Genomic DNA, 26,155 nt, shown 5'->3' with positions numbered 1-26,155 from the left:
CTTTGACGGGACTTAACCATGTAGGGGTCCTTTATCATTATTCTATTATATATTCTCTACTAACGTGTTATGTTTGTATTGTTGTGATTGGTTCTTATTGCAACAGAGGGGGTTTTTTTTGGTTCGTTATTGAAGTTTCAGTTTGCTGCGCTTGGAATGTAGAGGCATCGCCCAAATACCCGCATGCCATCTGGCAAAAGATAAGTGGTATTATCCACATCTCCCTTGGATAAACCTCCCCACAGAATTTCACTTGTGAATTTCCCTTCACTTCTCAGGAATTCCAAAAGGGGGCGTCTGGTTTGAGGTGAGTAACATACCTCTCACTTGTACCTAGGTGGCTTGCGCAGTATCAGATCAGCTTTCTTGCAGTCCAGTCACTCTGTCTACAGGATATTTTTGTGGTTTGACTCTTGCAGTATAAAACTTCAAGCATAGAAAGCATCCATGGGGTGGGGGTGGGGGAACAGATGTGTGCATATGTTCCTAGCTAGGAACTCTTCCACACTGAGAGTATTAAGGATTAGGATGGCTCCAAAGTTTCATCCCAGAGACATAAAATATTGTCTCTACTTATAACACCTAGGCTATGGTATACCATTAAAGACAGCAAAACAGACTCAGGCATGCAAAGGAACCAGTTCCCAGAAAAGCAAGTGTGACTACAGGACAAACCATAGGCTTAGTCAGAGCTTTTTTCCTATAAAAATGTGTTTAGGGGTACTCTCATTTTCCTACTCATATCGAAATACTGCCCCTCAATGAGGCCAAACTTAGATTCACAAAATGTTTAGGGGTATACATACCCCTGCATACCCCCAGGGGAACAAAACACTGGGCTTAGTTAAAGCAAACCCACATGTAAGGTCAGTTGCAAATGAATCTGATGCAGCCACACCCACAGAAAAATATTCTGCCTATACAGTGGTACCTCGGGTTACATACGCTTCAGGTTACATACAACTCTGCTAACCCAGAAATAGTACCTTGGGTTAAGAACTTTGCTTCAGGATGAGAACAGAAATCGTGCTCTGGCGGCGCGGCAGCAGCAGGAGACCCCATTAGCTAAAGTGGTGCTTCAGGTTAAGAACAGTTTCAGGTTAAGAACGGACTTCTGGAACAAATTAAGTACTTAACCCGAAGTACCACTGTATAATATTGAGCTTTTAACCAAGCATTCCTCCTATTAGTTTCTTCAGAGAAATTGGCCAAGCAATAATTAACTTTATAAAACTGATAAAAACAGTGCAAATGATGATGAAATTCGTGTCTTTTGTGGAAAAGAATCTTGAATGTTGTAAAAAAAACAACAACTAGAACCACCACCAACAAAAATGTAACTAAAAGATGGTTATGGAATCATAGGATTGTAGAGTTTGATTAGATCTATATTAACAGAAATTAAAAGCAGAAACCAAAGCAAATTCAATATTTATTTATTTTAGATAAAAACCTATTGCATAGGGTGCCATGCAACTGATTTTTTGCTTCATTTTCCAATATTGCACAGGAGAAAAACAGTGGGAACCAATCTAAAATCCACACTTGGTATATGCAGCAGTCTTTTTTCCAAGTCGGTTATTAACGTTTAAAAACAATAAAATAAATCAGCAGCATGTATAAGTGACAAGAAACAACCAAGTATGCTGGCATAATGGCAATTTTCTATCAAAATAATCAAGTATAATAATATTGGCATAGCCATTTCAAGACTTCAGAGCACTTCATAAACATTAGCTAGTTGTGATCCCTACAATAACCCAGTATTGTGGATAGGGGGAAACTGAGGCTGAGAGAGACTGGCTTCCCTAAGGTATGGTTACCAGATTTTTTTTCAATGAATCCGGGGACACTTATTTTTTTTGAAGCCGAGTAGCAACAGGGAGTCAGTAATGGGGATGGTGAGGCAAAAGACCCTGGGCCCAAGCACACATGCATATTGTATAAAGGTGCAAAGCCCTATTTTTGCACCTTGTGAAACATAAATGCACAGTTTTTAAAAACTGTTGCGCACAAGATACATCATATGGGGACTTTCAGCGAGGAAAAATGGCAGGCACCATGGCAGCGAGCAGCTCCTGAAGCCAGCCAGAGCCAACTGTGCTACCAGGCTGGCTCTGGGCTGCTGAGGCTGCGGCTGCCATGTTTCCTGGGAACAGATTTGCAAATCCGGGGACTGTCCCCGGGAACTGGGGAAGTCTGGTAACCCTACCCTAAGGCAAGATTCAGACCAGGGACTTCCTGATTTACAGCACAGTCTTTTAGCTATTATGCCACACTAATTTAAATATATTTATATTTAAATATAAATATGTGTGATTGGGCACAATCTTCCTGAGTGTGGACCACGGTCACCTGGGAACTACTGCTGTCAAGAAATATGGCTTTCTTTTTGTTTTTAAATCAAAGGAACTAGACAATGAGGAAATGACCTCGGAAGACACTTCTTGGAAAAAAAGGGGGTTGTGGAGTCAACAAGTATTCTAGGCTTCCTTTCCAGGCGTCAAAAACATCAACTTTTTCATTTTCAGCAGGAAATCTAATCCAATGGAAGTTCATGAGCAGCTGATCATCCAGTTCATTTGTATTACAGATGTGCAGGAATTAAATGTGATGTCAAGACTCCTAGTTATAGATTCTGTAATCGGGAATCTGTGGCAAGAGAAAGCAAGATAAATTTTATCACTATTGTTCTTTAAATGACTCAACTTAATTGCAGATTGGATTCATATTGGAACACACTATGCTACTCATCCAAACTCCCAGCTGCCTTTTTCTGCTATGTTAAAGGAAAAAGAATCTGGCAGAAAAATGAGGAAGTCAGCAGACAAAGGCATCTTGGTCACTTTGCAAAAGACGTGTAGCATGCTTTTTGTCAGTCATTTAGCCTAAAGCTAATCTTCAGTGCCATTATCACTCAGGTAATTCCTTTTTGTCAAGTTCTCATGCTTGGTAGGCATGAGTCCTATGGCACCTGCAACAGGTCTAGTAAATATCCCCTCTGAAATCCACAATTGTACTAGAGACGATTTGCTCTTCCTGCTCAGTTCCTTGTTTGCACTGGCTCAGTCTCTCTTACACTGAGGGTGCCCCCTTAAACATGACAAAATTTCATTGACTTCCAGGACTGGACCCCCACCTTCCTCCTATTCTGAGCAGAGCAGAAGTGCAAAAGAGCTCCCCTCTGGAAGTAAGCTCAATGGTGGACTGATGTAGATGCCTCCCTGGCCCCCATCTGCATACCCACACCTCTTTGTGATTGTGCCTCGTCTGCTGCTCTTTTCAACGCATCTGCCATTATATCATGGCCCCCGTGGCAGCCATTTTGGGTTATACCCAAATTCAAAATGGGCCTGCTGGCCTCAGAAGGCTGGTAGCCCCTGGAATAGTGTGCCTGTATGTGTATTTGTGTATTTATGTATTTATGGGGACATGGGTGGCGCTGTGGGTTAAACCACAGAGCCTAGGACTTGCCGATCAGAAGGTCGGCGGTTCGAATCCCTGTGACGGGGTGAGCTCCCACTGCTTGGTCCCTGCTCCTGCCAACCTAGCAGTTCAAAAGCACGTCAAACTGCAAGTAGATAAATAGGTACAGCTCCGGCGGGAAGGTAAATGGCGTTTCTGTGCGCTACTCTGGTTCACCAGAAGCGGCTTAGTCATGCTGGCCACATGACCCAGAAGCTGTATGCCAGCTCCCTCGGCCAATAAAGCAAGATGAGCGCTGCAGCCGCAGAGTCAGCCACGACGGGACCTAATGGTCAGGGGTCCCTTTACTTTACCCTTTATGTGTATTTATAGGAGTGTATGGGCTACGTGTGAATATAAATTGGAATGTGCGCATGGCATGGAGGGGGGCAGGGACCTAGCCCCAACACCTCACTAATATGTTCAGCTAGCCTGCTCAGTAATCATGGACCTATATAGTATGTATAGTAAGATATAGTACAGGAGCTTACTGCAAAAACATTTCACTTCTTGCTACTAGCTGTGTTCTGTCAAGTTATCTGACAAATGTAACTTGAGGGTTCATCAGAATTACTATTGACTTCTAAAGCAATGGGGGGAGCTAAAAAGCAAAAACATACCCCTACATTTCTCCGTAACTGAAATCACTTACCGCGGCCTTCAAAGCTTGGTCCAGATCTTCTAACAAGTCTTCCGAGTCTTCTAAACCAACAGACATGCGGATTAACGTATCCGAGATCCCAAGGACTTCTCTGTCTGCCTTTGGGACTGAGGCATGAGTCATGATGGCACTAAACAAGAACAGATAGTCTGTCAGACCCTCCAAGTGTCCCTGTTTTCCAGGGATGTACCTGATTTAGAGAAGCCATCATGGCTTCTGATTTGATCCCGGAACGTCCTGCTTTTCCTTAGGATATATCTATTTTCACTGCAGAAATGTTGGAGGGTATGAAATTAACTGACCCCCAAGCAATCCTGTATAGGGAAGGGGTTTTATTGTGTTTTTATATATGTTGGAAGCTGCCCAGAGTAGCTGGGGCAACCCAGTAATGTTGGAGGGTTGGTCTGTCATTCCAGATGCAACAGTTAAAAAGAATTGCACAGAGGCAGCAGAGAGGCAGCTATCAATCCATGGGCAAAATGCCAATGTATTCCCTTTAAGAGACAGATCTCTGATCCTCATCAAGTGAGCGCTAAGATCAAATCCATGTCTCAAATCCATGTCAAGTGCTCTGGGATAGTGACACCTTCCTGAAGGCTGTGGAACTGCTATGCTAGTAGCAAGCAGTTTTCAAGATGGCAGTCAGGAAACTAGGCAGAGGGCCTTCTCGGTAGTGGCGCCTGCCCTGTGGAACGCCCTCCCATCAGATGTCAAGGAAATAAACAACTATCTGACTTTTAGAAGACATCAGCTTAGGGAAGCTTGTAATGTTTGATGTTTTATTGCTTTTTTATTATTATATTCTGTTGGGAGCCGGCCAGAGTGGCTAGGGGAAGCCCAGTCAGATGGGCAGGGTATAAATAATAAATTATTATTATTATTATTTATTATTATTATTATTATTTTGATGGGGTGTTTTCTTGGCAACATTATTGGGGGTGGAGGTAATGATGGTTAGTCAACTGATACCATACACTTGCTTTCAGAAGCAATTTCATCTTTCTGCCATAAAGTTCTTGTTTAGAAAAGCTCAGCTTTTCCCAGAGCTCAGCCCTGGACAAGAGAAGTTACATTTGGACAGAATGCAGCAAGAAAGCTTCCAAGGACAACAGTAAACATATTCAATCCTACCGAGACCCTAAAAGTTACAGGTGTGTCTTGTCAACAGAGAGGTGGAACCTTTGCCGCTCCACTATGTGGCATCTTATTGGTCTAGAAAGACCCAGAAACAAATGTGGATTTCCCTGATAAATGAGAGGCCCTGCCAAGAGATTCAGAACTAGTTATGTCCAGCTTGCAGTGTTACTTTATTTATTTATTTATTTTTAATGTACCTTGTTTTCCATCACATCTAGGTCTCACAGGGACTTCCAAAATTAAAATGTACAATTCTATCTACAGTGGCAGCAGAACCTGCAGTGATTCTATCCAATTTGGACAGGCCAATCTTGTTAACCAGAAGGTTCAATATGGCCACAGGATGACATCCAGGAAAAAGACTGTGTTCACTACCCTTGTCATTTTTCCTGGCTATAAATCTTGCTAAGAGGCAGAGAAATGCTAGCACCAAACTCCTGTGATTTGAAAGGTGCAGTAATTTAGAAGTGATAAAGTGACGCTTCCAATCTGTACCATGTCTATCGTTAAGATACACACTTTTACAAAGTCATAGGCTCTTCAGCAGAGTTTCCTGTACCAAGCATGCCCTCCTCTGTACACAGCTTAAAACAGCAGATTGCCAGTTCATTATTTGAGAAAGCATTGATTAGCGTACCGCTACACGGCATATTATGGAGGAATAAAAACAGTAGAACTGTTCATGCCAAGATGATTTTCTTTAAACATCTAACTGGTTAAGGATCTGGGATAGATATATTATGGGCTGAGTAGTGGCAGATGGCTTGAAATTGGATACTAATAGATACTAATAAGGACTTTAAAATAGCAAAAGAAATTAAAAAATACTTCTCATGTAATTATCTTGTTTATTGTAGTAAAATACTGCAATCCTCCAAGGTAATAAGAATTCTCACTGGTTTTAGTATTTTCAAAGGACAAATTTGCTAGCGGGATATTTTATAGGTAACAACAACAACAACAACAACAACAATAAGATGAGGGCAAGATGATATGATGGCAGTAAAAATAAGGTAAATTTAAAATTAGTTATCCACCTTTCAGGAGCGCAAAAAAGAGAAATGAGACCATGCTTGGTGGCTAAAAGATACTGGGAGGAATATAATTTATTCACAAATGAATTTTAGGCCTTTAAAATTAAGTTTAGCCTAACCTTAAGTTTAACCTTAACAAAAAGTTTTTGTTTTCAACTACATTGAAGGATCAGCCCTTCAGATAAAGAATTCATAAGTAATATTTATTTACTACATAAAATAAATCTCCCTTCACTGAAAGGTGGGATAAAGTATAGTATTTGGCCATTGTGGCCAAATTATTATTGTGTTCATTAGTCTGAATCGTATTAAGTATTAGACAGATTAAAAATAAAATAAGCATATAGTTGATTCCAACAGAGATTTCAGATTAACTTCACTTACGGATGCTCTGCCAGGCTTTCATATCCTCCTAGACTTTCAGCCAGCGTAAAAAGCTAAAACAAAGAGGAATACAGAGCATTATATTCCAGCATTCATTCATTCAACTTTTCACTTGAAACTCAGTCCCTTTACAAATAAGGCTAGAGTCTGCTGCTGTCAGCTCTCTAGTCAGCTGGGGCTGAATGCTCTTTCCGGCAGAGAAGCAAACTTGTTCCTGGGAGCAAAGGGGAGCAGCTTCCTAGTGGCCTTCGTCCCCTGGCCAATGGCAGATGCCAGAATGTGCCTTCCTTTCTGCATGACATGGAGATCTTTTGGGCAAAATATGGCTTCTCCCGCAAGCCTGTACTAGGGCATGGGAAAGAGACTGTAGCTGCCAAGCCTGCACTGAATTGCTGCCCTGTGGAAGGATGGCAAGAAGAGAAGGCAGCACTGTATTCAGCAGCCCTGCCCTATTAAATTCTATGGGCCCCTGAGCTCCCAGGATTCCAAAGGGGGTGAGCACAACTCCCTACCTGCTAGTTAACTAATAGTAATTGCATAAGCAGCCTTGGCCAAGCTGGTGACTACAACTCCTATCAGCACCAGAGACCACATTTGTCTCTTTGTGCCATGGCAATCTCAGACACAGGCCAGGAAAAGCTTTTCAGGTTTTCCACCTAGGAGCAAATATAAATAAATCAAAAAATCAGGGGAACAACAGGCATTCTCAGGAGCTTCTGTGAAATTTCTGTTCCCTAGAGACTCTCCAAAAACCTGTGTTTGGGCATTTTCTGGGAGTGATATACGATTCTCCTCTTGCTTGCTTGGTTTATAGCAGCCAGGGATAGAATTAAAGCAATATGGGGGTAAATGACTGATGAACATATTACCACCTGCCCCCAGAAAGTGGATTATGACTTTCCTGTTAGTTGTTTATGGACTGCGTGGCTACCTCCTGGTTTGGGGTGTCCAATCTGCCCTCCTCAGCAAGACCCCAATAATTTTTGTAGAAGCTGCAAATTAGACATAGCACTGCAGGGTAGTAATTTAAACCTATCTGCCCAGACAGGTGCCTTATGGGGATACAAACTGTGCCCCCTCCCTGGTCATCAGATTGATCATTTTATGAGCAGGGAGGGGAAAGTTAGCCAGCCCTAGCTTGTGGGTTGTTTATATCTTCAGTTGTTGTTGAAGTACAGTAAAGCTCTTGGCTCATTCCTTGTTGTTAATTTAGGTGCCAACTTTTGGTGAAACCAAAGTATGCCTGTTCGCAGCCAGCGGGTGCAAGCCAAGATGAACGATACGCCGCTGGCAGAAATTCAGGAGAAATGACTGCACAGCAGTCTTTGCAGGAGCATACTTTTCCAGTGATACATGTGGATGAGGCATTGATTTGACAAGCGTCTTCTGAGGACTCAGCACTAATGCCAGGCATTTCAAAACAGCAGGCCAGTGTTACATAAGCAAGGGCTCCCCTGCTTCCAGAATTCCAGACAGGAGAGTTGGCTAGCCTTGGGTGGCACTACGTGATATCTTAGTCAAGCAGCAGTTGCCTGAATGAACACATCATTTCTAAAATACTCCTTTTCCTTCCCTGTCATTAGTGCCACTTTGCATAACAAGGTTGGTTATTTACATTTGGGGACAGCCCGTCCTTTAAAGCTTCCTTTAATAATAATAAAAATAATTTATTATTTATACCCTGCCCATGTGGCTGGGCTTCCCCAGCCACTCTGGGTGGCTTCCAAAAAAATATTAAAATACTGTAATACATCAAACGTTAAAAGCTTCCCTAAACAGGGCTGCCTTCAGATGTCTTCTAAAAGTCTGGTAGTTGTTGTTCTCTTTGACATCTGGTGGGAGGGTGTTCCACAGGGAGGGCGCCACTACCGAGAAGGCCCTCTGCCTGGTTCCCTGTAACTTGGCTTCTTGCAGTGAGGGAACCGCCAGAAGGCCCTCGGTGCTGGACCTCAGTGTCCGGGTAGAACGATGGGGATGGAGCATATTGCGAAGTCTTTTACAGCATCCATATCCTGACAAGGGAGGGACGGGGAGTGTTCCTCTTTCAAAAGCAATGCAAATCAGGCCTCTTTCTTACCTTTAAGTTTTTGAGAAATGTGGAGGCATTTTCAAGGTTTCCTTTAATGTAAAAGGAGATCATTCCTGGGCAGCCTGTGCACTGGCGTTGCATCAGCTCATACTGCGGGTGTGACGGCAATCCTGAAATGAATTATGCATTATTCAGAGCATCCAGATTTAGGTTATCGTTACTTTCAAACACACACAATCTATTAAAATATGAAGTTGCTAGACCAAGGCATAAAACATACTTTGATCATTGTTATGGTTCAAAGCAAATTAAGTTTGAAAATGCTGTTTGTCAAAAATAAAAGAATTGTGGTTACAAAAGTTATATAAACAGCATTACACAAGTATCTCTGCAAGGTTCACTTCCATAAGGCGGAGCAAGGACCTGCTGTTACAACCCCTGATCCCATGATGACTACATATTCCAAGGGACAGCTGCCACCCCTTTCAAGGTGTCCACAGAGGTCGTGGGAGCCGCAAGGGGCACCAGGGGCTGGGCCAACAGTTCAATATCTCTCCATCTTCTACATGTGTTTAAGCTTTACAAAAGGATAATGCATGAGAAGACTAGGATTTTGAATGGCTTGCCTGGGATGAGTGTGTGTAAAGAAATACACCAACTGAACCATGTAAAGATTGTGAATGTGTGGTGAACATATGTGAGAGAGGAAGAAAGTGAGAGCATGGCAGGGAAATTCAAATAACAAACTGTGCCCTAGGCAGATATGGAACAAGTCATTCACAAGCACTTATTGTTTCCACCCTTTATCAGTCATTTGAGTCTTCAGAGTTACTGGGCTGGAAGAGTCCACTTAGTCATGCAGATGCTTTTGCTTCTCTCCTCGCTCCAATTACAGCCAGCGGCACTTTTTTGCAAGAGCTTATATCCCCTGCCAGGTTCTGCAAAGCCAACTTACCAGGGAAGAGGACTTTCTCAACTCTTGGATCTGACTCAAGGTATTTGGCAATCGTCAGCGCATTGTGGAAATGTTGTTTCATGCGGATTTGCAATGTCTTTAAACCCCGGTTGCAAAGGTAGCAGTCAAAAGGTGATGGAACTGCTCCAAGAGCTGGAAAAGGGAAAAAAGAAACACAGAGATAACCCTCTTTGCTAATGGCTTTATTGCTGAATAGGCTTTTCAGCCCCATTGGGGAAAAGTATAAGGAGGAACTCAGCGAGACAATACTGCTGGCTCATCAAAGTATAGACATATGTTCAGAACAGAAGCCCAAACCCCAGCAGAGTTTTAATCAAAAAGTTAAAATATAGCATTCAGGTGGCGTTGCAGCTATTAAGGCTTCTGAGTTTTGAAACAGGAACCTCAAATTCAGGAACTGAGACCTAGCCTAGCAAAATGATGTGGTTTTTAATTTAGGTCTTTGAATCCTCTCCAGGCAAAGAAGGAAACAATGATATTATATTTTTTATCACATTGCTTTTCCAAGGCCCTTGAGGTAATGTATGCATGCTTACAGCAACTCTGAGAAAGGTTAAATTGAGAGGTAGCCAGTGAGCTTTAAGATTTTGTGAGATTCTGATCTAGATTTCCAGGGCCCAAATTAAACAATCTATCCACTACATTGAGTGATAAATAACTACAGGCCCTCCATTTAACAGGAAGCATGAACCTTCAAGCTTGGGCAGGCCTGATAAATAATGGACTAGACAGCAGCACCACTTGCATCTCAGGCACCAACTGTTCCAGCTCAAGCTGTAGATTTTAGTCAGAGGCCTCAAGTGAGGAAACACACCAGCTCAGTCTTAATTCATGCATGGCCACTGAAGGCCTTAGTAAGGCCTGAAACATGACTTCAGCACTGCAGTTTCAAATTTCCCATGAGAGCCAACTGGTTTATGGTGTCAGAATGAATCTCTTTGCTCCCAAGGAAAGTGGGGTGGTAGAAAAGGCTGCACAAAATCTTTTTTTTGTGGGAGGCTTTTTGACAATAAGACAGATAAACATGCGTAAAACAAATGCACTATGTAAAACCACAAAAATGCAGTTCAATAAGTCAGATAAACGTGCGTAAAACAAATGACTACCGCAGAAATGCAGTTCTGAATTTAAGTAAGCAGGTATCAGAAACCTGCATTCATCACATCTTTCTGCGTACTCACAATATTGTAAAAATCTGAGCCTCTCATGGAGATTATCGTCATTGACAGAAACCAGTCCCATTACAACATCACTGTGACCTGAAGAAACAAGGAGGCAGATGAAAAATGGCAAATTAGCCCTCTTTAAGTAGAGAAGTCAGACATAAAATTGTAGCTGTTTCCTCTGCTTTCATTCTACGTGCTTCCTGTGTAATTAATTATACCCAATTTATAGCCTTCATGTCAACATAGATCTATGCCCACTAGGCATTCAACCACATGGTTAGAAACTACAGCACCTTTTAAATGATAAAAAACAATAAAGCAAACACAAAAAAGAAACTAAAAAACAACAGCCCATTCAAATGAAAATGGCCTAAGCTTTAAAAATGCTTACATTAGCAGTTCGTTCTTAAAAGTGAGGAAATGCCCTTTTCTGAAACCAAAATGGCAGTGGTGAGGGTTCGAGGCAGCCTTTTCTTGAGAGGGTATTTCTGTTGCAAAACATGACACCCTATTTCTTCTTAGTAGTACCATCTTCCTTGAGTGGCTTATTCTGAAGCCAAAAACTGATTATCCCTGGGCTGCCTTTGCAACCTTGATGGTGAGTACTTTGGTTAAGAGGCTTGCACCAGCTAGGACCCTAATGCTCAGTGGCAAAGCCCCTCAGCACCTCAAAACGATTCCTTTCAGACCTGTACAGTGCAATTTTTAGTTGGACACAATGAGTTTTTCAAACATTTGAGGAAGATTTTCTACCCCGGGGCAGGAATGAAAATGCAGAAAGACTTCAAACGAAAGAGCTCCTCATTCAGCAAGTATATATTCAATATTGCCTTGTGGAGTTGTTGTTAAACTAACATCAAACAAAGTCCTCAGAAGGGAAACCAGTCTAGACAATAACCATTGTGTACATCTACTGTGTTTAGAAGATGGGCAGATGCATTATGGGCACTACTATAAATCAACCTTCCCACCCACCCCCACCCCAAAGTGGCATGAAGAAAATAAAAACTTGAAAGTAGAAAGAAACAATAGAATGCCTTTTAGGTCTGGTAGCCTTGACTGTTTGTAATGTCGGATTGGTAAGTATCAATATAACATGGAAGTTTTCTGCAACAACACTCAGGCACTTACCATTCATGTACTTGGTTGCCGAGTACATACAGATGTCTGCTCCTAAAGATAAAGGACGCTGAAACAACAAAATAAACACATGAATTCAGAATTAAAAAGTACTGCTTTATTATCTGTAAACAGAAGGTGTAGGAATTTTACACTGCATATCCCTGTTCACTGGGAACTACATAACTGGATATGGGTTTCTTAAGCAAGATGACTAATGCTAAAGTATCTTCTTGCGAGTATTCTTTCTCTCTTTGCCCTAAATTCTCATAGGGAATGAATGTGGAACAACTGGTTTTAGTCAACCATTAGGGCCTGACCTAAATAAATAATAATAATAATAAATTGCATTATTCCCCAAGAAATACTGTAACTGTCATAGCATCTCTTCTTTTCTATCCTCTGCTTCTGGCACACTGGAAATTGGACAATTGGACAATGTTTCCCTCTATTATATCAGCTAATCTATTTGGAATGTTTGGTCATGGAGGATTAGTAAAGGAGAATGGGGCTAGATTATAGACCCACGTCATCATCAGGCTTCTAATTCCATAGAATAAAGGCCTTCAATTTTACCACCCTTGTATTTTCCCCAAGCACTGTCTCAGTGTAGCTTTATTATTATTAACCATGACAGCTCTTCCGGTTTTCAAATAGGTTACTAAATTACAGACTCTGCGCCTTCATAGTTAAACCCTGTATTTTCTTTCTTCCTGGTGCAATCCTGGGCATGCTTACTCAGAAGTAAGTGCCATTGTCTCTAATGCAGCTCAAGGGGCCCGTCCAACCCTGAGGCCCTCAACCAACCTGGAAGCAGGCCTGAAAATACAAATAGGTTTTCAACGGCTATCAGGAATTTGGGGCTTCCTGTGTATGATCAGGTTCACTAACTTAGGTAAGGGAAGGAAGACAGATGGTTGGTACCTTTACAGAAATATGGTGCATGTTTGGCATGTATTGGAATTAAAAGTACACGATCATGTGCAACCATAAGCAACTGTTTAAAAAAACCCGTATGAACATTACTGTTAAGTTAATGAATCAAAGAGATGTTTGCTTCATTTTTTTCTTAAATCGATAACGTTTTCTCCCTCTTACTCTATCATACCAGTTTCTCCTTTCTTGTGGATAATTTTGTGTTATTAGTGGCTTTACATTAGTGGTGCTAAACTATATGGTTAGATGGCTAGGTCAATATCTAGGTTATTGTTGTTTTATTTATCTTTTGGTCATGGTTGCTGGACCTCATGCACAAGGTATAAATTAAATTTTAAAAGGAACATGTTAGTCCAATACTTGTTGAACTAGGAACGCTTTGCAACTTCTCAAAACCGGTAACAGAAACACTGCATGAACTTGGCGTAATGTTCTAGCAATGACCTTTCTGTTGCTTTTGAAGCTAGTGAGCTGAAACATTTTCTCTTTGTGCTGTGAAGTCCTTGCAGTGCGTACGGCAGCAGTCTCCAGCATTTCACTATGCGGTTGGCCCACTATGTTGAATATTCCACACCACAGGTCTAGTTGTTGACACAGCAACTCTGGGGGGCATTGAATTGCTAAAGCCATTACTTATTAATACCTGCCATATAACACTACAGAGTTACCAATGCAATGCAGCTCCTCTCAGTATAGCCACAGAAGAAATGTTAGCTAGGCTGGTAACTGGACACCTTCACTTCCTCAATAGATTCTTATATACAGCAAGAGGGGGAGGGAGATCTGATACAGATGGGAGACAAGAATTCCAGCACATGGCTACTTTGAAAATAACTTCAAGGGCTGCTAGTATGGTGTTGTGGTTAGAGTTCTTGACTAGGACCTGGAAAACCAGGTTTAAAGTCCCCACTTAGCTACTAAGTGCACTCAGGGCTAACCACAGTCTCTTACTAAGCTAATCCACGGTGTTGTTGTGAAGCTAACAAGGAGAGGCAGAGAACCATGTAAGCCTAACTGGAGCCCCTTGAAGGTTAACTATATATCTGTATTAATAGATAAAATATAAAATTGGTTTATCACTTTGAAAGGAGTATTAGTCTACTAATAACAGGAAAAATATGTTATTCCGTTAAAGAAACGAAAGATCAGTGCATCATCAATAAAAAGCTAATACTCCACATAAAATCACAGAATTTCCACCCCACCTTCCACACATCTTCTTACCAGATCAGTGACAAGGGAATGGAAGGTCTGCAATCTAAAATACATTTGCTTGGGTGTAAATTTCACTGAACACAGTGGGGCTTACGTCTGAGTAAACATGCACAGAACTATGCTGCAGCTTGCTCTAGAAAACAAGAAACATATCCCTCTATCTACCAGATTAACTTTGTGTCCCCTGTTGAGCAGGTTTACGTGCCAGAAACTGTGGTCTCATGCTATTTCATGTTATGTGGAAGAGCCATTAAATGCCTACACACCCTGGAAAAGTCAACCACATATCCAAAATTCAGCACCAGAGCCAGTCACTTTAACACAGAAGAGTTCATCACTGCTCGTTCCCTCCTGTGACACCGTTTTTGAGAAGGAAAAAATTACTATATGCATGAAGCACTTCTGGGACAGCACTGGGTAATCAGCTTACCTGGAAATATGCAGACATGAAAGTATTGTCTACTGCAAGAATAACGCCTTTATGCTTATGGACAATGTCAGCGCAACCTTGAATATCAACAACTTTCAGTGTTGGATTTGTAGGAGTTTCAATCCAGACAAGCTGTTTATTTTGAGAAGACAGACAGTAAAGGTTATGAAATGATACATATGTGTATATGATTTTGTTGATATCACCAATAACTTTCCTTTCTCTTCTATGTTTCAAGGAAACACTGAACGGAAAGGATGTCATATATGTTAGAAATCTGAGCTTGTCTTTTGCTTACACACCCATCCACCCCGCCTCTGAACAGATTTTTCTGTTGTTATGGCACATTCACTATTCCATATTGATTAATCACAAGTGGCTCCCTGGAAATAACTGCCAGACTTTAAATCCTGGGCATCAAACCTGCTTTTCAATTTCACCTGCAGCCATTTGGATGTGAGCTGTGCTAGCCTCAAGTGTCTGGAACCAACCCAGAAAACTCCCTGGGTTGTATCCAATGACCATCTTGTTGTTGCCAGAATTGAGGACCCAATCATGCATGTTTTGTTCATCAAATGAATTCCAATGGCAATCACCCAAGCTGTCATGAGGGGATAGACAAGATCCAAGCGATCCTGCTCCAATTCCTATCATACCCAATAATGTTTTCAAAAAATAATCTTCATATTACTTACACCATTCCTGCTTACATTGGCAAATGCCCACCAGGCACTTGCCAGAGATCAGGAGTGACAGCTACATGATAATACAGTTGTGTTTGCCTCTTAAAGCAAAGAAGAGTTTGCTCCAACACTGTCAGTATATAAGTGATCTGTACTATTATCACTTTAATATTTCCCTCTCCTACACACCTGCAGCCACTGCCAAACCTCCCAGGCCCTTGTAAACCGAGGAGGCTTGATATAATAAAGTCATCCCAGGCATGTTGCAAACACTGTTTTATGAGCATTCCTCTGTTACCTTGGTCTCTGGTGTAATTGCAGCCTTGAGGTTTTCCAGTTTAGTGCAGTCAACAAAAATAGTTTTCAGGCCCATCTCTGATGCTATGCTCCGGAAATACCTATTGGTGCCTAGGATTTGAAAAGACCCACATTTAATTAATTAAAGGCGAAAGCAATGGAAACCAGAACAAAGAGAAGGACCAACACAAGGTAGGACATTTAACGACAGCTGTGTCCAGAGTAGCATCGACAGCAAGCCCCACTGGTTTCCAAGGGTCTCACTTCCAAAGTAAGCAGATTTACAGCCCAATCGTAAATATTTTTGTTATTAATATGTCTGCAGCCTGCCTTTTGGTCTCAAAATAGATGTGTAAATAGCGTTTTCTGTTCTAAGGTGGCCTCTTCATCAAATAAATCAAGAAATGACTCTCGCCAGGATTAATTCCTTGGTGAAATGCTTAGGGTTGCAACTCGCATCTCTTCTTTTCTGAAAGTTCAGTAAACATTACAAACGTGGATGGAATCCTTTTATCAAGCCACACTGGTCTAAACAAAGTATGTCGGCTTCTCTACTTTGCCTGTCTTCTAGATTTCATTAAGTATTCCTAGAAAGAATATTTGTTTCCCAAGCTAACAAATTTGCTTAACAGATAATTTGGAAGTGGTAGAGGTTACATAAATCCCCCTTCCTGTTATCACGCTAGATTTCAATCCTACCCTATTTGACTTATAATTGCTCCTAGGAATAAAACTGGCACAATCACAGATATCAAATGACAGAAGGAAACATTTGGCTGATGGTGTTGATCTAGCCATGCCCTCTTCCGCTTTTGTGGAAAACATGTTTCTCTGCTCGTACTGCTATGTGAGAGGCCCAGTCACAAGGAGAATCATTCCTAGATTACCCCTCGCTTTTAGTTATGGTAAATGGATACCTGTTTTGCTTACCCCTAAAGCTATCTTTGGCTGTCCTCCCAGAAAGTTGATGCACCAGTAGCTGCACAGTCAACAGCACAGAGATTCTGGGTAAGGAATTTCCACCTTTCACCCAGTGAAATCATACAGTAAACGTCTGCAACTCCTATTTATTGCCTACGAGGTATTTGTTTTTTAAAGAGTATGTGTCTTGTAAGTACCATCTTCGTACTTGGAAATAAATAGGGCTATTTTATCCAGCCCACAGCTTTATGGGCTTTTCAAGGGAGGTGGTTCAAAGTTGATTTAAGTAGCTTTGAAAGGGTGGGGAGGTTTAAAAGTCCACCCGACAGCTCCCGGAGTCTTTTACTGATAAAAGTTGGCAGATATTTTCATAGGTTGAGGCTTTTTTTCAGGGTAATTTGATCATTAGAGCTCCTACTCACGCAGCAGAGACTCAGTTGAGACTTGACCCAGCGCCATCTTCCTCGCCCCCCCCCAGTTAGTCCAAGAGTATGTGTTAAAGTTCAGCAGAGGAAAACCTCGTGACAACCACTGAGCCTAGGGCTTGCCGATCAGAAGGTCGGTGGTTCAAATCCCCGTGACGGGGTGAGCTCCTGTTACTCTGTCCCAGCTCCTGCCCACCTAGCAGTTTGAAAGCATGTCAAAGTACAAGTAGATAAATAGGCACCGCTCCGGCGGGAAGGTAAACGACGTTTCCATGCGCTGCTCTGGTTCGCCAGAAGCAGCTTTAGTCATGCTGGCCACATGACCCGGAAGCTGTCTGTGGACAAACGCCGGCTCCTCAGCCTATAGAACGAGATGAGCGCTGCAACCCCAGAGTCATTTGTGACTGAACCTAGTGGTCAGGGGTACCTTTACATTTACCTTAGCCACATTAAAGCATTATTCCTAACACACATCAGTGACACCACTTTATTTCAAAGGGAAAACACTGTCTTAGGTGAACATCAGTAATTATCAGTGGTTTATAACTTATAATGCAAATAATGGTAGGCAACTCGCTAGAGCTGATCCAATTCCTGGACACACCTACATGGGACAACATCTAGAAAGTGTAATGTAGCCCACTGTGTCCCAGGACAACTGGGGTTGAGAATTCCGCGTCAGGTGGAAGTCAAGGAACCTGGTATTGGGAGCTGAAGGAAGAGAGACAGATTCAGGGTTGTATGCTACAATAGCATCTAAAGTCGGCCAAACCCAACTTGGTGGCTTCTAGATATTTTGGACTCCAGTTCCCATCAGCCCCAGCCAGCACTGGCAATGGTCAGGGATGATGGGAACTGCAGTCCAAAAAACATAGGAAGGGTACTAGTTTGGGAAAGGATGGTGCAAGCCATACTTTGCGAAATGGACAATGTAGAAAATAAAATCCAATAGGGCATAGGTTTGAATTTTTAAAAAGTGTTTGTAAAAAAGCAAAAAGCTTCTTAGCAAGTTCAGATCAACTAATGATGAACCAACGTATTGCGTGAAAGAACACCAATTTAAAGATTTTGGAAAACTAAAGAAAGAGCACAAAAATCTATTAATTTCAAGGGCAGGATCAAATCCATGTGTAACAGAGGACTAGTTAGTGCTATTATTATGCCCAGGAATAAAACTATTATTATGCCCAGGAAACAGTAGCAAGGCTTATGATGGGTCCATAATGGAAGTTTTATTTGGCATGTGACTGAGGGCTAAATCACAAATGTGTGAACACCAGTTAGTGCCTCACTGCCGGATGTGTCAACTGGCTCTGTCTAAGAAGTATTAATTAAGATAATAAGTCACACCTGTGGTGTCTGACCTGTTATAACTGCTGACTTTCAAGCCATCCTCAGTGCTGAAGTGAAAGACCTAAGTGTGCAGGCTCAGGTTAATGATCTTTGAAACGCTTCTGGATTACAACCCTGAGATTACATCTAGGACAGTTAAGACCTGCCATATGCAAATACAGCACTCACCCCCATAGACATCGTCTGTGCAAACAACAGTATCTCCTGTCTTCAGCAAGTGCGCAATGTTCACCGTAGCTGCTAACCCAGATGCATAGGATAAACCTAAAGGGAAAAGGAAATAAACAAAGAACATCTGACAAGTGAACAAATGAATTCTTCAATATATTTCAGCTTTGTGGCAGGTGTGTGTCTCTGAACACTTAACTCACTTTCAAAGGAGAGCTTACTGTGAATACCTTAATATGTGTGTCTGTGTGTGTGTACACACACACTACGTAGGATTAGATATGGGGCTTTGACACAATAGGTAACAACAATTTTATCTAGAAGCATTAAAGTTACCCATAATTCCAAGAATCTAGAAAAAAAACCACTACATTATGGAGATGATTGTGGACATTTACGTTATGTGCCGTTTCAAACTCTAAGCATTCCACACCTGAAAATGTGGATTAGGAAATGCCTTAATAACGTGGCCAAAAGTAATTTATCCAGGTTTGAAATAGATAAAATACAAGGATATAGCTGCATTGTTGCATAGCATGATACCAGAATCAGAGCTAACAAAAAACCAATAGCTTCCCTTTTTGACTCTTTTCCAAGACACTACTGTTGCACCTTATGTGTACTGTTAGCCAAAGACAACCATCATTTTTTTGTAATGAAAATATTGACAGCTTACAATACTTGGCACCATCCAGTGCTGCCACAGCCTTTTCCATGCAATCACGGGTTGGATTTCCACAGCGGCTATATTCAAAGCCCTATGAAAGAGAACAAAAATAAAATAAAATAAGGTAAATATACATCAATAGTTGATCAAATTATTAGAGATCAAATTATTTATAATGTGCACCTGCAGTTTGGCCAAACAAATACTGAATCTCCTACTGAGGATGAAATTAGGAATTAGGAATTCTGTTTCCACTTTTTTTAAAAAAATCAAAAGGCCTCTTAGATTTCTTTGTTGTGAAATCCTGAAAATGTTTCTATATATTTCCTTCCATTTGCCTTTATTACCATCTTCCTTGAAAAAAAAAATGTTATATGAAAGTCAAATCATGAAAACAGATTAAATCTTGCAATCTAATGTTTCAACACAGTCAAGTCGCAAGTCCCAGGGCTCCTGCACCTTTAAACAGTTCTAAACAACAACTAAAGGTACAGAAGCCCCCAATCCTTCTTTGTATCTGGGCTTCCTATGGCAGCCACTTGAGTTTTCTCCCGAAAGAAATTTCCATACAGTTGGCAGACAGCTGGGATGAAAGCAAAATCAAACAATCATTTGGCTCAAAGACAGGTTGTGGAAGCAGCACATGACAGTCTGACAATTTATAAGAACTTCCTGAACTTCCCATGGCAAGGCTCATTTGAAATGTTTGCTCTTCGGAACATTAGAAGAGGATTTATTTGAAAAAGCACACATTCCTAGTACAATTCTCTTGCAGGTATAAAATATGGGGGGGGGCTAGAGAAAGGAGAAGGATGAGGATACAGGAGGAAGAGGATGCAGAAAACACACCTTGATGCAAAAACAAGGCCCAAGGCTGAATCTCCTGTGTTTTGTAAGGCAACTTGCATGCCCTGCAATTAATGCTATAACTGTAGCCTTGGACTTTGCATTGCACAAAAGTCCAAGGTTTGATTTCCAGCATAGGCTGGGAACGGTCTCCATCTGAAATCCCAGAGAGCTTGCCAGTCAGGGTAGGCAAAACTGAGCTAGACAGACTGACCCAGTAGAAGGCAGCTTTCCGTGTTCCTAGAGAGGACCGGAGGTCTTGGAATGGGGAACTGAAACAAGACCTAGACTGCAAGTCAGAGTTATGTGACTGGTAGGGGGATAATCCAGATATATGGAGCTCAGGGGAAGCTTTCTAAATGCGGCATAAGTGAAACTGCCAGGGAAGCAGTTTGTCTTCCAGGTTATCACACAAGCCAAGCGGATCCATTCTCTTCGGAGCAAGGATGAGGAACTCCAGATGTTGTTGGGATTCCAGCTTCCATCACCTCCAGCTGATAATGGGATATGTAGACTAACATCTGGAGGACTTTAACATAGGAGCAGGAGCGGAACCAATGACCTTAATGTTCAATTGCCTCCTTTTCTGTCCACTAATTATAAAACTAAAATAACTTATGAATTTCATACGAATTTGTTTCCTTGGCAGGGTCACGAAATGCAGGTAGGTGAGAACTGCAAGAGCAGCCAAAAACCACAGGCAACTGAATCATCTTCAGAGTTTTTTACCACAGCCAGCTTCCTTCACTGGCCACAGGAATGGCTGCAGCAGCAGCAGCACTTCAATGGAATTCTCTGGCTCCATGGCCAATCTTCACACATGCACATTGTGTTGCTTTGTTGCATTATAGCCATATATATACAGTGGTACCTCCGTTTACTAACTTAATTCATTCCGGAAGCCCGTTCTTACACCGGCAATGTTCTTAAACCGAGGTACACTTTCCCCAATGAGGCTTCCCGCTGCCGGTGCCCTTCCACCGGTCAGCTTCCGTTCGTCTTCCGGGACAAATTTCTCTACCCAGAACACCTACTTCCAGTTTTGCAGAGTGCGTTGCCTGAATTGTTCATTAACAGGACTGTTCTTGGACTGAGGTGCAACTGTATTATAGTTACAGTGACTTCTTGCTTTAGCATTGATTACTTGAAAGTCTGAATATATTTGCTGGAAAAATGACAAATTAGGAATCCAAGCTGACCAGCCTTGGAGTGGGGGAGAAAACAATGCTTTCTAGTGAAACAAATTATTCTGAACAGAACGTCATGTACATATTTTCCGCCTGTGGTTTTGTACTTTAACTCTTCCTGCTTGGCTAAACTCTTGTACGTCAACTAGTAAAGTATTAATTATCTTACTGAATATACAGAAGAATACTTGTTTTTGCTACAATGGACTAAGAGTTCTGTAGCATATTAAAGACTATGCTAAAATGAACCACTTAGTCTTTTAAGATGTCATGAGACTCTTTGTTGGTTTTATGAAACGTGGCGTTTCATTGCTTTTAAAACACACAGGTTTTTTTCAACCCAAGATACATAATGAGTAATGCAATACTCTGGAAAGCTGCCGGCTTGCTTATGCAATTTCCATATCGTCTTGTGTCATGCAGAGGACAGGGTAGCAAGGCAAGTTTGTTCGGCCCCGCCCACAAGAATCTGCAGAGTTAAAAATGAGTCAGCTTTTTCTTGCAACCCAACTAGGATGATAATCCAGAAATTCAACATGGATTGAATGTGTTGGGCAAAACTAAATCAGGGATCTGCTTTTAAAACGTTTTCAAATAGCATGCCAAATTTGCCATACCTAGAAGAACAAAATGGGCTTGAAAGAAAGCAAATAAAACCCTAAAGGGCAAAAAAAAGAAAGAAAGAGGAAATCAGTATGTACTTTATACACAGAACTGTCATTTGGTGACTGAAATAGGAAATGTGTTGCATCTGTACTATCTGGAGTTCCATTGCTTGTTTGCGTACACACATGCGCCCTCTCTTTGTAGCCCCCTTCCACATGAGCATCTTGCTCTTCCATAATCATATAAAGCCAAAATATATCTGAGGTTCCACATGACACTTAATAATATACTATCCATTTGAATTCTAGCATGTCTGTCTATGTGACAAAGGCAAAAATGGACAGTGCATTATTTTGCCAGCAATTCCAAGTTGTTTTTAAAAAGGTTAAACATTTGCTCACTTGTACTTGGAGGAGTCAAATTAAGAAAAAAGGTGTGGAAAAGTAATGGAGGAAGGAACCATCCAACAGGGCGAGATTAAGATTCTGTCCATCAACCTTGGTGGGGAAATGGAAAAGAAGGGGCTGAATCCAGTCCTATTCAGTTCACTGCTGCCTCTTCGGAATAGCTAAATTACAGAATTTCAACCTTTATGAGACAGGTGTGGGACAGATAATTCAGACAAGTGGAACAGCACAGGTCACTTCTCCTGCCAGCTGTGTCAACAATGCTATCTGTACCAGTCCACACTTGGACATGCATTGCTACAGAATGGGTTGTTGTTTTTAAAGATAGACTAGGGAAAACACTAGAATGCAAAGATGCTATCTAGATTCTCTATGATAACAAAGTGAACAAACACTATCAATTCCATAGGTGTACAAGCCACCTTAGGTTGGCTTTCTGGGAAAGCAAGACATAGGCCTACTTCTGAAGACTTTGGCTTGGATCCTGAGCTGGCCTTTGGTTAATGAAAGAGCTCCTTCCAAGCATAGAAATGACTTTCACTGATGGAAGGGGATCAAAGCAATTTTTGCCAATTCCCCTTTCCCCCTGCATTCACCCAGCGTCAGGTTCCACGCTAAGTTTTAGTGTGGTCAGGCTAAATGATACATTGAAGGTTGTATCCAAAGTTAGTCCTTTTCAGAGTAGGTTAGGTCTGTTAATTTCACACTGAAATGCACGTGTCTCTTGCGTTTCAAACTAGCAGCAGTGTGTGCCTGGTTAGGACTGGGGTTAACCTCACCCCCGATATTACCGTCCCAATTAAAATCTCTCCCTCTAGAACCGCTCTTTGCCCCGGAAGGGAAGCTGCCACTGGTGCCAACCATCCAACAAAGCACAACGGCTTTGAAGGAAGGTGGAGGAGAGCAATTTTCACAGGGGCTGTGGTACAAAGTCCTCCCCACAAGCCAAAGTCCTTATCATGATCACACACCTGCAGCTGCTCTGCGGAAAAACAAGAGACAGGATTGTCTTGTTTGGCCCTCAAAATGCAAAGCGGTAAGGCTAAATGATCAAAAAGGAGGCGATGTCATCCTCTTGCCTCATAAATAAGCAACAGGTGCTTCTGCTGGACTTTCACAATTCAGTGAGGATTATCATAATGAAATGTACAATTTAGCCAATACGGGTTAGCCTTTTTGATGTAGGAATCAATAACAGACATACACTGAAAATCTTCATAAACTGCAAGCTAGGATTTTGAGATAGATCTATATCTAGAGATATGTAGATATATAAAGTGTGTGTGTGTGGTTTTGATAATTAGAACACAGAGAGGGGCTGCAATCATGTACAGAGTTACTAGAGAGTAAGTGCCACCGAACTCACAGGATTTACCTCTGTGCAGACCTGTTTCTACCACTTGCCATAAAACCTTAGGATCGCAGCCTTTGCCTACAATCCTAACCTCACTTACCCTGTCGTAGTCTGTGGAGTTAACTCCTGAGGAAACATAGCTTGGGCTACAGCCTTGGTTAGGCGCATTGAGCGAGAAGGAAAGGAGTTATGGGTAAGCTGAAGAGCCCTCTGAGCAGAACAGACAGGTGTGTGGCTTGGGGCAGACAGAAAGGGTCGATTTGACTAGATGGAGAGGGGGGCGCTGTTTTCTGAGAGCTGGCAGAAAGAAGATGCGAGTTGTGAGGTTGCATCCAGAAGCATATAAGGCAGGGGAGCCCCTAACTAAAGCAAACAGCTCAGTCGGTAGACGCATAGGACTCTTGGCCTCAAGGTCCCGGGTTCGAGCCCCACGTGGCGCAAAAAGATTCCTGCATCGCAGGGGATTGGACTAGATGACCCTAGAGGTCCCTTCCAATTCTACGATTGTGTGAAGACAGAGAAGGACCCTCTCCCTCCAAGTCCCGCCCTTTCCCCCACATGCCCGGCTCTGAAGCCTTGCTTGCCCCATCCGCCTCACTCACGCTGTGCCGCCCCGGCGCCTGCTGCTTGAAGGTGGTGGCGAGGGAGATGGGGGGCACCACGGCCAGGGACTTCCATTGGTCGGGCTCTTGCCCCGCGTGGATGGCCTGCGTGGCGAAGTGCCTGAAGGGCGGCAGGAAACCGGCGTGCTTCTGCTTGGCGTTCTCCATTTCGGCGGCAAGCGATCCTTCCTTCCTGGGTGTCGGAGGAGCGGCGGCGCTGGGCTCTTGGCTCCGCGGGGTGAACTGGGGTCGCTGCTGCGGATGCCGCTGGCTCGAGCACGTCCGAGGGCGAGGGCGAGGAGGAGCGCTGGTGCAATCTCGGGTCAGATTTGCCTATTCTCTCCTGCGCGGCTCGCCGGCTTCCCTGTGGCTGGCAGGGGCAGCTGCCTTAAGGCGGGCGAAGCTCCACCCCGGCGAGCCGCCCGGCCAGTGAGTCGCCTCGCCTGGCGGTGGGTGGAGATGGGGCAGCCCTATCCCGCCACGCGCTGGCCCGGCCGGGGTCCCTCATTGGCGCTTGGCGGAGGCGCGTCGCGCCGCGACCGGGGTGGACTCGGGGTCGGGGAGCAGAGAGGGCGGCGTGGGGCCGTCGGCTGGGGCCCGGGGCGAAGGTGCACTGCCTGCCATCGGCAGCGAGCCAAGCAGCTTCGACGACAGATAACAACAGCCCGTCCTCCCTGCAGCACCCCCCCACTTGAATAAAAGATTTGGGGGGCGGGGGGCTAGGTAAGCCCCATTCCCATAACCGATCACAACACGCACACTATTTGAATGGCATTGCCCAACAACTTTGGGGGTGGGGGGGCCGCCGCCCTCAAATATTTTATTGAGATCTCGGACCCTAGGATTTTGCTCCTTTGCCTCCCTGAATTCTCTGAACACGTGTCTCTCTCCCCCCTCCCCCCAGAAAAAGAAAAGGGCAAATGCAGTGCTGGCATTTTTTATTTTGAAATAGCCACCAACACCAATCGAGTTCACAAGCTGCAAGCGGTTTCAGGGTGCCAGGAGGTGGGGAGTTGGCAGCTGCAGCAGCGGCACCTGCCAGAGTGGCCAAGGGAGAGTGCTGGGGGAGCAGCTAAGCCCCACACCCCCAATCTGGGACCAGGCCTGAAGGTAGCTAACTCTTAAACTTGACTTAAAAACAAAGGAAATAAACTATGTTTTTCTCGCCATGTATTTTTCTGCCTTTCCTTTGCTTCTGAGCCCACTGCTTACAATTAGCCACCACCACCACCACTCTTGTATGTATGTATGATGTAGACTGTAGTTCTCAAAAGCTTCTGCTATTATCAGTTTGTTCATATTAGTTGCATCCAGGTAGGCTAGAGCAGCCCCACTGACCTACGCTGGTCATATCCTAGTGTTGCCATATTTCAAAAAGTGAAAATCTGGACATAAAAGTTGTGGAGCACTTTTTTTGCCAAAAGTTACTGAGCTTTTTGTTTTGTTTTTTCTTTGCAAAATCTGGAAAAAAATGAGGTTTTTGAGCTGCTTTTAAGGAAATTCGGCAAAATCTATACTTCAGACATGGGTTGCCATATGTCTGGATTTTCCTGGACATTTCAGTGATTTCCACACAGACACTGCTTTAGGGGGCTGAATACCAGCTGTGTCTGGAAATTTCCGGACATATGGCAACCCTAGCATATCCATTGAATTCAATGGGTCTATCCAAGCCCATTTGGGGGGCTCGTTATGCTGCAACAGATGAATATGGCTACCCCTCTGGAAATTGCCTAATGATGTGGTGTTGCTTGTTGGGAGGGGAGATGGGGATTTGTTTATTTTTACTATAGTGCCATACAGCCACACTTTCCAAGGCTTTAAAGTCTCAGTTCCTTAAAAATTGCAACTTCCCCTCTAATCATAGCTCCAAAATGTGTTCAATGGCACTTACTACCCAGTAGCAAGTTTTCGAAATATCAAGAGATAGGGAGGAAAATTGCTCTCCTGCTCCTGTGTTCTTAACAGGAGGCTGAATTGCAGGAATCAGCATGTGAGTAATCTACTGATAAAAGGAATATGAACCAGGGGCAGTAAGCAATCTGGCAATCATCATAAGAGGAGTCCCGCTGCATTACACAAAAGGC

General features: G+C 42.8%; 1 protein-coding gene and 1 long non-coding RNA gene across 2 annotated transcripts; both read right to left on the bottom strand.

Moving 5' to 3' along the window:
- Nucleotides 1-1,419: 1,419 nt before the first annotated feature.
- On the bottom strand, nucleotides 1,420-24,508 carry CTH (cystathionine gamma-lyase). Its single transcript, XM_083510016.1, has 12 exons — nucleotides 24,069-24,508; nucleotides 19,076-19,157; nucleotides 18,400-18,495; nucleotides 15,534-15,643; nucleotides 14,553-14,684; nucleotides 11,984-12,041; nucleotides 10,868-10,945; nucleotides 9,666-9,818; nucleotides 8,759-8,880; nucleotides 6,682-6,734; nucleotides 4,118-4,256; nucleotides 1,420-2,652 (listed from the first exon to the last, which is right to left on the bottom strand). Exons 1-12 carry the CDS (start codon nucleotides 24,234-24,236, stop codon nucleotides 2,626-2,628), a joined length of 1,218 nt encoding a protein of 405 aa, XP_083366142.1. The 5' UTR covers nucleotides 24,237-24,508; the 3' UTR covers nucleotides 1,420-2,625.
- Nucleotides 5,449-6,674, bottom strand: LOC310709907. The gene is made up of 2 exons (XR_014527711.1): nucleotides 5,540-6,674; nucleotides 5,449-5,493 (listed from the first exon to the last, which is right to left on the bottom strand). It is a non-coding gene; the product is annotated as an uncharacterized lncRNA (long non-coding RNA).
- Nucleotides 24,509-26,155: the final 1,647 nt, after the last annotated feature.

Source organism: Podarcis liolepis (assembly GCF_965112155.1).
Source record: "Podarcis liolepis genome assembly, chromosome: 6".
In the NCBI taxonomy this organism is placed as follows: domain Eukaryota; kingdom Metazoa; phylum Chordata; class Lepidosauria; order Squamata; family Lacertidae; genus Podarcis; species Podarcis liolepis.
Note: the sequence above shows the minus strand (reverse complement) of the source record. Positions and strands in the feature narration are given on the sequence as shown.